The following is a 13,178-nucleotide window of genomic DNA, read 5'->3' on the forward strand; positions in this document are numbered from 1 at the left end:
TTTGGTTCCATGAATGGGAAAGATGTTTTTTTTTCTACCTTTTTTGTGGTAGTTTGGGGACTTCTCCATATGTTTACCACCGCCAACGCTTCAATTGCTTTGAATTTATATCGTTGTTTAAATATAACTACAGTATTTTGACATACAGGACATCAGGCAAAGTTTCAGAATTGCTTGCCTGTTCCTTAAGGTCATAGATTATTTGAGGGTACAAGTGTAAATCCACAAAGTTTACACTGTTTGATCCACATTAAGGAGCTGAACTCTAAAAAGAAACTTGCTAGCAGGATTTGTTATAGTTTAATATAGTGGAGTGATGAATCCTGTTATTTGTTCATTTTAAAAATAATCAATTACGGGTAAATTTGTGGGGCTTTTCCGTAATATGAGATCAACCAAACAAAAGGTGTGAGAACGTAGCTAAACTAAGTTTGCTTTTTCTATTATTTACAGTGGCAGTTTTCAAAGAGAAGAAAAAATACATGGTGGACAGTGGAAATGATCTTTTCCAAACAGGTCAAGAACAAAAACACACAATCACATCTCTGATGTAAGCTGACATACAAAACGTGCTTTTGTGTGAGGAGCTATATAAACCAGTAAAACCACCCCGTGACAACATACTTGAGGGATGGATTTCTCCGTTCTCTTCATTGCCCTGAGGTTGGCTCTGGGTTGGTTTGAGCTCAACTCGGCAGACGTCTTGGGTGGTGTCGGCACTCAGACGTCATCCGTGAAATGCAAGCTGCAGGGTACTTCTCGTCTACCTGCATTCTCAATGGATGGTGACTATGTTATCGGGGCTGTTTTCTCCCTACACAACTACATTGACACAATGAAGTCTAACTATACCACCATGCCTGAGCCACTCACTTGCACAGGGAGGTTAGTAGGAGGGAGATATGGGGGATAAAGGAGCAATAGAATAACAGTGTTTTGAATTCTGTGCTGTAATATCTTGTTGTATTAGTTTTTTTTTATTATTATTGTGGAAAACTCAACAAGAGAAACAACGAATCATTAAAAACTGAATTGCATTTAAGTTTCAAATCAGAGCTTGGTTATATAAAGTAAATTCACAACAAACAGCAATGCATATCTGTATGAAATATAAGTGGCTGTGATGTTTGTGAGCTGATTAGTAAATATGAAACATGATTTTAAAAATAATCAGCCTTTACAGATTTAATTTAATACTGTTAATCTCTGTGTTAATATTCCTGTGGATTTTGAGCAGCTATTTAATACTATCCTCCAATTTAACCGTTTGTATATGACTGACAAATGAATTGTGAATTGTTAATGTTCCATAACTATGAACAAAAGATATTTTCCGAAACACCGTGCATGTTCCCTGTTTTTGTGTTTGTGCAGAGTAGACACCCGTGAACTGCGTTTCGCCCGCTCTATGATCTTTGCCATCGAGGAGATTAACAACAACACGGAGCTGCTGCCGCGCGTCAGGCTCGGATATGAGATGCACGACTCGTGTGGCTCGGTACCGGTGGCGATGCACGCGGCGTTTCAGCTTTCAAATGGCCTGGATCCCGTGTTTAACACCGGAGGCAACTGCTCCCAGTCTGGTAAGGTGATGGCTATTGTTGGCGAGTCTGGATCCACGCCATCCATCAGCATGTCCCGCGTCATCGGGTCATTTAATATTCCTCAAGTAAGTATTTATCCCGGTAAAAATATGAATGCGCTCATTTTTTTCCCTTAAAGAGTTATCCTGTCTTGTTTTTCTTTAGGTGAGCCACTTTGCCACTTGCGCGTGTTTGTCTGATAAGAAGCAGTATCCGAGTTTCTTCAGAACTATCCCCAGTGACCAGTTCCAAGCTGACGCGCTCGCCAAGCTGGTAAAACACTTTGGCTGGACTTGGATAGGGGCTGTCCGGTCGGATTCGGACTACGGAAATAATTTCATGGCGTCTTTTTTGGAGGCAGCTCACAAAGAGGGGATCTGTGTGGAATACTCTGTATCTTTTTATCGGACCAACCCACGGAGCAAGATCCAGAGAGTGGCTGAAGTTATCCGCAGGTTTCTACGTGACAGATTTAACTTTATTTATAGCACTAAAGGTTTTTTCTTTCATGTAGGACCATAGCTGTAGCATATATTCAAAACACTAAAATCATTTCTCACATAAATTTGTGTTAACAATCTTGACCCATCAGCTATGTCATTTAATATTTTGGGTGTTATTATAATACAACCTACTGTACTCAAACTTCTCTCCAGGTCGACAGCTTTGGTTGTTGTGGCAGTTGCAGCCCGTGGGGACATGAGGTTGCTTCTGGAGGAGCTATCACTGGAGGCTTCCCCACCTCGGCAATGGATAGGCGGTGAGGCTTGGATAACCGATCGAGGCATGGTGAGGTTCAGCTTCTGTGCCGGAGCCATTGGATTTGGCATTCAGAAATCTGTCATTCCAGGTCTGAGAGACTTCCTCCTGGATCTCTCTCCCTCTGAAGTGGTTGCATCCCCACTGCTAACTCAATTCTGGGAGGAGGCGTTTAACTGCAGACTGGGAAAAAGTGAGATTTTTAATTTTCACATGTGAGATTTACTGCAACAATTACAATATAAGCACTGTAGTCTTCTATTCAACAAAGTAAGTCTAAAAATGGTACTTGTTAGCATGCATAAGTTACAGTACGTCACTCTGGATATGAATTCAGAACAACCGATATTAACATTCAAAGACAAAACTCTGTGCCCCCGCGCGTTTTTAGGTGCTACTGCAGATGAGAGTGTGTGTGATGGAACTGAAGACTTGCAGAGGCTCCTGAGCGCATACACTGACACCTCTCAACTCAGAATTACTAACATGGTGTACAAGGCTGTTTATGCAATAGCACATGCCATTCACAATGCAGTGTGTAAGGAAATAAATGGCACAACTCAGTGTGATAAGCTCACCAAGTTAGAGGCTAAACAGGTCAGCTTAAGTTCGTAACTCAAAAATTCAAAACTGAATCCTAATGTCTAGTCATAATGTACTTAGAATAGAATGGAACTTAGAATGGAATTGCGAATACATTTTGTTTATTCTCCTTTCAACCTCGCAGGTTTTAACTGAGTTGAGGAAAGTAAGATTTTCCCAGAATGGTTATGACGTGTCATTTGATGCTAACGGGGATCCTGTGGCAGTGTACGAGCTTATTAACTGGCAGAAAAGTGAGACTGGTATCATTGAGTTGGTAGCAGTGGGACACTATGATGCATCACTGCCAGTGGGCCAGGAGTTCCGCATCAACAAGAACCTAACATGGGTGGATGGTGGCACACAAGTAATGAGCAACAACAAATGAATCTTTGGTGAACTCAGTCATCATGTCTGTGTAGCAACAAATGTCCATCCATTAATTAGCCTGTATCCCTGTGACAGGTGCCAGTGTCAGTGTGCTCTAACAGTTGTCCTCCAGGAACTCGCAAAGTGCTGCAGAAAGGAAAACCCATCTGCTGCTATGACTGTATACCATGTCCTGAAGGAGAGATTAGCAATACTACAGGTATGAAATGTTTTATTATGCAAATGTATTAAATGTTTACTTGTGGATTCATGCAAAATTGAATAAATTCTTCTTTTTTTCAGATTCCCTTGTTTGTTTCCCTTGCCCAGAGGAATTCTGGCCTAATGCAGAGAGAGACGCTTGTTTCCCCAAGCCTGTGGAGTTCCTTTCTTTTGAGGATGTGCTAGGAATCATTCTGGCTGCATTCTCAGTTGGTGGTGCCTGTCTGACCATTATAACTGCGGTTGTATTCTTCCATCACAGGATGTCTCCAATCGTCAGGGCCAACAACTCTGAGCTGAGTTTCCTGCTGCTCCTCTCCCTGACTCTATGTTTCTTATGTTCATTAACTTTCATTGGAGCACCCTCTGACTGGTCCTGCATGCTGCGACACACAGCGTTTGGCATCACCTTTGTTCTCTGTATCTCATGTGTACTTGGGAAAACTATCGTGGTTTTAATGGCTTTCAAAGCTACACTTCCAGGCAGTAATGTCATGAAATGGTTTGGTCCTCCACAGCAAAGAATGACTGTAGTTTCCTTCACATTTATTCAAGTTTTAATATGTACTATTTGGTTGGTAGTTAGTCCTCCCTTCCCAATAAAAAATCTAACCACGTACAAGGAGAAAATCATCCTGGAATGTGCATTAGGCTCGGTCATTGGGTTCTGGGCTGTGCTCGGGTACATCGGCCTGTTGGCTGTCTTTTGCTTTGTACTGGCTGTCCTAGCTCGGAAACTACCTGATAATTTTAACGAAGCCAAGTTTATCACCTTCAGCATGCTGATATTCTGTGCAGTATGGATCACCTTTATCCCAGCATATGTCAGCTCTCCTGGGAAATTTACTGTGGCTGTTGAGATATTTGCAATACTGGCCTCCAGTTTTGGACTAATACTGTGCATATTTGCTCCAAAGTGTTTTATCATATTGTTTAAGCCGGAGAAGAACACTAAGAAACACTTAATGAACAAAAATTAATACTAGTACAACAGAACTTTGAAATAATCAAGATAGAAAATTTTCATAGTGTAACACAAGTAAATTCTTTTTTCTACAATTCTAAGTTGAGATACATATCCATACATTACCAGCTTCCTTATGCACATGTCTATTTGTGAACATTTTAATCTGCTATTTTACTAATATCAATTTTCATGTCAAAAACATTTGAAAAATAAAATAATGTACAATTCTGAGTATTATTTATATTTTGAATGTATTCTTAATAATAAAATAAACAAAAGCTGTAAATGCATGTGTATTGCAGAGAGAGAGATCTCTGCCATACACACAATTTTGATTTAAAACTTTTAGCAAGAAGTCGACTATCGCATATCACGTGACAAAAACAACACAGACGTCTCAGAGAACACTGATGAGGAGCCAAGTAGGTCATTACAGCAAACTAGCCGTGGTTCATTGTGTGTGTGTGGAAATACACACACGATGAACAATAACAGAAAGAAGGAGGCTGCATATCAACTTTGCTGATGAATTACATTGTCTGAAGTTGTTATGCATGGAAAATGATTCAGACATACAGCACATTTTTTCATCCTGGTTACATTATGTTTCCATGTGTGATGTCATCAACTAGTTGATATAGACTCAACTTTCACCACATATTAGTTAACTTTAAAAAAAAAAAAAAGTGAAAGTCAAGTAGACTTGTCGGTCTGACGTCTCATGAAAACACAACAGAAAGTAATGCACTACAATAGTTAAATCCATATTTTTCATCTTGTAATGTTTCACACAAAGGAAGCTATAGAGGCTTCTCTACTAGTTTACTGAAACTTGAACACGGCCACTCTCGGCCGTAGCCCACGCCAACACCAAAAACACGGTTAGTCTGAATTTTCTAAAATCTGGCTCTTGCTCCAAAAACTCTCTACCACCTCTGGCATGGTGCATTAACTGACATCAAGGACAAAAAAGTGTCAACTAATAAAACACAACAGAAACACACGCACTTGTCAATACTGTGAGCTTCAGATATATTGTCTATATAAATAGACCCCGTCAGTAGCATTTGATAGTAGGACAGTGTACCCAGAATAAGAACAGCACTATTTCTCTGAAGCTTTGTCTGTTTACAATAGTTAAAGGCCTAATAACTTTGACAAAGAAATGCACAAACAAAGAGCTGATGTGCAGCCTTATCCTTCTTTCTGTTACCGCAGGGTGTTTGATGAAGTTGTTAATTGACTGCTGAGCATTAGGACCATTGCTCTTCTAGTATTAGTGGATAAGTTGCACATATTACCAGGCTTTCACAACATTTTATTGTAATTTGTCACAATGAATTAATATATTTTAACATTACAAGATTACTTGATTTACTGTGATATTCACGATCACACTGTAATTTAGATGTTGTCACAGTAACTTCCTATAGAATTACTGTGAAAGTAATGGAATTATTAGCCAGTAAATTTAGACTATAAAGATTAACAGTGTAGATGAGCGTACTCAGTGTATTTGAGGACTGAATTCCATGTTTTACATGTCACGGTAAAATGAGCTTAATTTTTAGTGAGGTATTTCCGCACACTTGATGGGTCAATGCTAGTTTGCTGCAACGACCAACTGAGCTTCTCACCGGTCTTCTTGGAGGTGTCCATGTTGTTATTTTCATAATTTGTAAAACGTATTATTATTGTTATTATATTCGGTCGTTATCATTGTACCCTAATGGTGCGTGCCAGCAATTTAAAACTTTGTTGAGCTGTTGGGTGACTTTCACGGTGGCTGAGAGCTCGATGTACCGAAATTCAAGAGAACACATGAAAATAGACAAACAATACATCACACAAAGTGAGAGGGCACAAATGTAAGTTCTCAATGTTTACAAAGTTTGATTCACATTAAGGAGCTGAACTCTAAAAAATAACTCACTAGTAAGATTTATTATAGTTTAATAAAAATGGAGCGATAAATCATCTAAATCTTCTTTATGAAATACAAATATTCAGTTAGGGGTGATTTTGTTGGGCTTTACTGTAATATGAGATCAACCAAGCCAAAAGGAGTGATATTTTTACAAAATGGTAAATGGAAGTTTGCTTTTTCTATTGTTTATAGCAGGAGCTATCAAAAAGAGAAACAGACAATGGAAGTAGAAGTTCTATTCCACGAACAGGTCAGAGAACAAAAACAAATAACCACATCTCTAATGTATTGTTAAGCTGACGTACTAGGTGCTTTTGTATGAGAAGCTATATAAACCAGTAAAACCACTCCTATCGCCACATACTTGAGAAATGGATATCTCCATTCTCTTCATTGCCCTGAGGTTGGCTCTGGGTTGGTTTGAGCTCAACTCGGCAGACGTCTTGGGTGGAGTCAGTCCTCAGACTTCGTCCGTGAAATGCAAGCTGCAGGGTACTTCTCGTCTACCTGCATTCTCAATGGATGGTGACTACATTATCGGAGGTGTTTTCTCCGTACACAACTACATTAACACAATGAAGCCTAACTATACCACCATGCCTGAGCCACTCATTTGCACAGGGAGGTTAGTAGGAGGGAGACATGGGGGATAAAAGGATGTTAGACTGTACAACAATAGGAATTGCAATGCTGTGATTTGTGTGCCATCGTTTCTTGTTCCACAGTCGTTCAGTTGCTGAAATCTCTAAAAGAATATTAATTATTTAAAAATGGAGAACTATATTAAGGTTCAAATCGATGCTTGGTTATACAAAGAAAATTCACAACAAACAGAAATGCATATCTGTATGAAATGTGTTTGTGTTCAATACAGTGTTTGTTCATGAGCTAATTAGTAAATACTACACATGATATGAAAATAGTCAGCCTTTATAGATTTTATTTAATACTGTTAGTCTGTGCATTAATATCCCTGTATATTTTGGGCTGATATTTAATATTACCCTGTAATTCAACCTTTTTTAGCCTACACAAATGAATAGCAAATGTTCAGTGTTCCATATCTATGAACAGAAGATCTCTTTTTCTGCAACACTGTGAGTGTTATGAGTGTCTGTGTGCAGTATGGACTCCCGTGAACTGCGTTTCGCCCGCGCAATGATCTTTGCCATCGAGGAGATTAACAACAACACGGAGCTGCTGCCGCGCGTCAGGCTCGGATATGAGATCCACGACTCGTGCGCTTCGGTACCGGTGGCGGTGCATGTGGCGTTTCAGCTTTCAAATGGCCTGGATCCCGTGTTTGACACTGGAGACAACTGCTCCCAGTCTGGTAAGGTGATGGCTATTGTTGCTGAGTCTGGATCCACGCCATCCATCAGCATGTCGCGCGTCATCGGGTCCTTTAACATTCCACAAGTAAATATTGACGTAATTTATCCTGGTAAAAATATGAATGCGCTTATTTATTTATTTTTTTTTCGTCAAAAAGTTACACTTTCTTGTTTTGTTTTAGGTGAGCCACTTTGCCACTTGTGCATGTTTGTCTGACAAGAAGCAGTATCCGAGTTTCTTCAGAACTATCCCCAGTGACCAGTTCCAAGCTGACGCGCTCGCTAAACTGGTGAAACACTTTGGCTGGACTTGGATAGGAGCGGTCCGGTCGGATTCGGACTACGGAAATAATGGCATGGCGTCTTTTTTGGAGGCAGCTCACAAAGAGGGGATCTGTGTGGAATACTCTGTATCTTTCTATCGGACCCACCCACGCAGCCGGATCCAGAGAGTGGCTGAAGTTATCCGCAGGTAGATCACAGATTTAACTTGTGCGCAGATAACTTTCTTTATCCTAGCAATAAACCTTTTTTTTTCTTTTTTTTTTGCCTTCATCATATTCATGCGTGTTTTCACATCAGCTATTTCATTTAATATTTTAGATGTGTGACACTATAATACAACCTACTGTACCCAAATTTCTCTCCAGGTCAACAGCTTTGGTGGTTGTGGCATTTGTAGCCTCTGGAGACATGGTTATGCTTTTGGAGGAGCTATCCCAGGAGCCTTCTCCACCTCGCCAGTGGATAGGCAGTGAGGCCTGGGTAACGGAACGAGACATGCTGAGGTTCAGCTTCTGTGCCGGGGCCATTGGAATTGGGATTCAAAAATCTGTCATTCCAGGTCTGAGAGACTTCATTCTGGATCTCTCTCCTTCTGAAGTGCTTGCATCCCCACTGCTAACTGAATTCTGGGAGGATGCATTCAACTGCAGACTGGGAAAAAGTGAGAAAATTTTTAATTTTTAGTTATCACTTGATTACTCACATCTAGCTCGTGTGGTTGTACAATCTTAATGAAAATGACACTTTCTTGGTTGACATAATGTGCACCTCTGCCAATGTTCTCACGGTATATGATGATCTTTCATGAACTTTATATCAATACTGTAGTCTTCTAGTCAACAAACAAAGTTAAAAAACTGCTACTTATTAGCATGTAAAAGTTACAATGAATAAATCTACTCTGGCTGTAGAAAAACAGTGGATGCCATGACAGCTCAGCAAAAATTAAGCCAAAGCACACTGTGACATCACAATGATTGGCAATCAGTCAAACTTTATTCAGGATACATGCCAATAGTAGTAAAAAAAAAAACAAAAACAAAAACAGGCTGACATACAATAATTGAATAAATATAATACATACACAGTTTATAATCTGACATTTCTTTGTAAGTAGGGGAGGTAGAGCAAAGCATAGTCTTCATCAGACACTAGTGAGTCCCGCAGAAGTATAAATGGGCCAATGATTAAGCAGCTCCACTGTCAGACAATACTGTGTAGCTGTGTAAACTTCCTAGATGGCTCCACTCACATTCCTGGTATTCAAGCAGTAAATTTACAACAGCCAGCAGACAGCTGACTAATGCGTATATGATGTAATCTGGATGTAGGTGATAAGATTCTTTGTTTTTGCTAAAAACAGTAACAATTTTAACTTTCAAAGGCAAAACTCTGTGTCCCTGTGTGTTTTTGTGTTTTTAGGTGCTGCTGCAGGTGAGAGTGTGTGTGATGGAACTGAAGACTTGCAGAGGCTCCAGAGCCCGTACACTGACACCTCTCAACTCAGAATTACTAACATGGTGTACAAGGCTGTTTATGCAATAGCACATGCCATTCACAATGCAGTGTGTAAGGAAATAAATGGCAGAAGTCAGTGTGATAAGCTCACCAACTTAGAGTCTAAACAGGTCAGACAAAATTCATAACTGAATCCTAATGTCTAGTCATAATGTACTTTGAATGGAATTGGGCATACATTTTCTTTCTCTCCCTCTCTCTTCCCGGTCTATTTTATTTATTACATCCTCAGGTTTTAACTGAGTTGAAGAAAGTAAATTTTTCCCAGAATGGTTATGACGTGTCATTTGATGCTAACGGGGATCCTGTGGCAGTGTACGAGCTTGTTAACTGGCAGAAAAGTGACACTGGTGTCATTGAGTTGGTAACAGTGGGACACTATGATGCATCACTGCCAGTGGGCCAGGAGTTCCGCATCACCAGGAACCTAACATGGGTGGATGGTGCCACGCAAGTAATGACCAACATGACAATAATAAATTAATCTGTAGTAAATTAAATCATCATGTCTGTGTAGCAACAAATGTCCATCCATTAATTAGCCTGTATCTCTGTGACAGGTGCCAGCGTCAGTGTGCTCTAACAGTTGTCCTCCAGGAACTCGCAAAGTGCTGCAGAAAGGAAAACCCATCTGCTGCTATGACTGTATACCATGTCCTGAAGGAGAGATTAGCAATGCTACAGGTAATAAGACATGTTTTATTATGCAAATGTATTAGATGCTTACTTGTGGATTCATGCAAAATTGAATAAATTCTTCTTCTTTTTTTCAGATTCTCTTGTTTGTTTCCCTTGCTCAGAAGAATTCTGGCCTAATGCAGAGAGAGACACTTGTTTCCCCAAGCCTGTGGAGTTTCTCTCTTTTGAGGATGTGCTAGGAATCATTCTGGCTGCATTCTCAGTTGGTGGTGCCTGTCTGACCATTATAACAGCGGTTGTATTCTTCCGTCACAGGACGTCTCCAATTGTCAGGGCCAACAACTCTGAGCTGAGTTTCCTGCTGCTCCTCTCCCTGACTCTATGTTTCTTGTGTTCATTAACTTTCATTGGAGCACCCTCTGACTGGTCCTGCATGCTGCGACACACAGCGTTTGGCATCACCTTTGTTCTCTGTATCTCATGTGTACTTGGGAAAACTATCGTGGTTTTAATGGCTTTCAAAGCTACACTTCCAGGCAGTAATGTCATGAAATGGTTTGGCCCCTCACAGCAAAGAATGACTGTAGTTTCCTTCACATTTATTCAAGTTTTAATATGTACTATTTGGTTGGTAGTTAGTCCTCCCTTCCCAATAAAAAATCTAACCACGTACAAGGAGAAAATCATCCTTGAATGTGCATTAGGCTCTGCCATTGGGTTCTGGGCTGTGCTCGGGTACATCGGCCTGTTGGCTGTCTTTTGCTTTGTACTGGCTGTCCTAGCTCGGAAACTACCTGACAATTTTAACGAAGCCAAGTTTATCACCTTCAGCATGCTGATATTCTGTGCAGTATGGATCACCTTTATCCCAGCATATGTCAGCTCTCCTGGGAAATTTACTGTGGCTGTTGAGATATTTGCAATACTGGCCTCCAGTTTTGGACTAATACTGTGTATATTTGCTCCAAAGTGTTTTATCATATTGTTTAAGCCAGAGAAGAACACTAAGAAACATTTAATGAACAAAAATTAATACTAGTACAGCACAACTTTGAAATAATTAAAATGGAAACAAAATTCAGATTCAGATAAAGACTCAACTATTTTCTAGATGTTTAATCCACTTTTCTGTTATTTTACTCATTTTAGTTTTCATGTAAAATAAATTTGAAAAATAAAATAAAGATTAACATACGATTTGGAGTATTTCTTTTCCCCCAGTATTTTGTATGCACGTTGCAACTTGAATAATATTTGGATTATGAACACATAAGTGTAAATGCATATTTATTGCGGAATGAGGGAGCTCTGCCATACACACACTTTTGATTTTCAGCATAAAAAAGGATCTCATGCTTTTCAATTAACAATATTACCAATGTGAGAAAGCAATGTTGATAAGTGACAGGTGTGCGTGTCAAATTACAGGCATAATAATTCACAACATATATAACTATACAAGTAATACACAAGTAACCCATTAGAGTTAAAGATCTAGAGAAAATGTAGGGTGAGTTGTTGGATGGTAAAAACATAGGCCTGCATAGAATGTGAACAAAGATGTGTATGCTCTAGCTCACATCCCTGATAATATGCTGTACGACATTACAGGGACAGTGAGTTTCTTGCACAGGGAGGGGCTGTGTTAGTTTGAAAAGACAATAACCCTGTCAGGCGTAATATCAAGCTACACTTGTCCTGTTTTTATAACATATTTCCATTAAAAATTTCTACCCACTGGCAGAAATGTCCATTAAATAAAAAGTTGTATAAATCCTGAATTGTTTAACCATGAGATTGGTACACTTACAAAACTATTTAGCTGGTACTGTGCTTCAGCTCCATAATAGTCTACATGTTTATTGCATGTCCCTTATTTGTGTGAGAGGCTATAATAAGCTAAAGAAAAACTGTTCCACTGTGTTGTATCCCTGTGTTGATCCTCTTATAGTTTGTTATTTGCAAAATCACATAATATTCCCACTGTATGTGTTCCTCTGTTACAGCAAACCTATGTATAAGAGGCTCAACCACTCTCTTTTTTTAAAGGTCAACTAATGAGGTGGAATTCGAGTCAACGTGACTATTCGATGACGTCACTAATAGTAGAAATGCTTTGCAACAACAAAATCTATGGTCTTCAATTCTCGATTATATATTGATGTGTCTCAAACAAATGAAGCTTCGGAGGCTTTTTTGCAAGTTTTGCAACTTCAGCTTGAACACAGGCTCTCACCGTTGTCGGCAAACTCTACCAGAACTTCCGTCTCTCGTATGGTGCATTCAATGGCACCAAGAACAACAAAACACGCTCTAAAACCACAACAACAACATCAATTAATAGAACACAACACGACTGAACCACACGAGGTTATACTGTTAACCGCGAATATATCGGCACCATCAATAGCATTTAACAACACTCCCTCCACAGCGTGTTATAAAATGTCACAATTTGGACCGTTCCTCTGCTAACTTCAGCGGAAGCCTTTTTAGATGAGTGTGCATTGCAGTAGTACTTTTGTTGTATTTCAGGACTGACTTACATATTCTGGATGTCACAGTAGAATAGATCTCATCTTTAGTGAAGTATTTCCGCAGCCTTCATGAACCATTAATAGTTCACCTGCAAAGGCCCACTGAGCTCCTCACCTGTCTTCTTGCAGGCGTCCATGTTGTTATTGTCACGTGATCAATGAGTAGTTTACATGAAGCTGGTGACAGTGGAACAGCTGTTAAATCGAACAGTCCATTTGTCTGAATAAGCCCTGCAAGGTATTTACGTGGACTTCTTCATCCATTATTGTTGTACCGCAATGGAACATGCAAACATCTCAAAATGCTGAACAGTTGGGTCAGTTTTTACTTACTTCAGTGAAACACAAGAAAACACATGCAAACAGAGGAAAAAAAGTATTTGGATTGTGTATCCGTATTCAGAGGTGTTATATTTGCATAACAGGCGTTGTCAAGTTGATGTGTTCTTATTTATT

At 39.6% G+C, this 13,178-nt stretch overlaps 1 protein-coding gene and 1 pseudogene across 1 annotated transcript; both read left to right on the forward strand.

Annotated features, from left to right (window-relative positions):
* The first annotated feature begins 682 nt into the window (after positions 1-682).
* Positions 683-4,689, forward strand: LOC125013252 (extracellular calcium-sensing receptor-like). Its single transcript, XM_047593743.1, has 8 exons — positions 683-885; positions 1,375-1,669; positions 1,749-2,038; positions 2,240-2,535; positions 2,734-2,939; positions 3,070-3,291; positions 3,390-3,513; positions 3,597-4,689. The coding sequence occupies exons 1-8, from the start codon at positions 779-781 to the stop codon at positions 4,493-4,495; spliced, it is 2,439 nt and encodes an 812-aa protein (XP_047449699.1). The 5' UTR covers positions 683-778; the 3' UTR covers positions 4,496-4,689.
* A 2,807-nt stretch (positions 4,690-7,496) lies between these two features.
* On the forward strand, positions 7,497-11,356 carry LOC125013249 (annotated as a pseudogene).
* Positions 11,357-13,178: the final 1,822 nt, after the last annotated feature.

This window comes from Mugil cephalus, chromosome 9 (genome assembly GCF_022458985.1).
Source record: "Mugil cephalus isolate CIBA_MC_2020 chromosome 9, CIBA_Mcephalus_1.1, whole genome shotgun sequence".
NCBI lineage: Eukaryota > Metazoa > Chordata > Actinopteri > Mugiliformes > Mugilidae > Mugil > Mugil cephalus.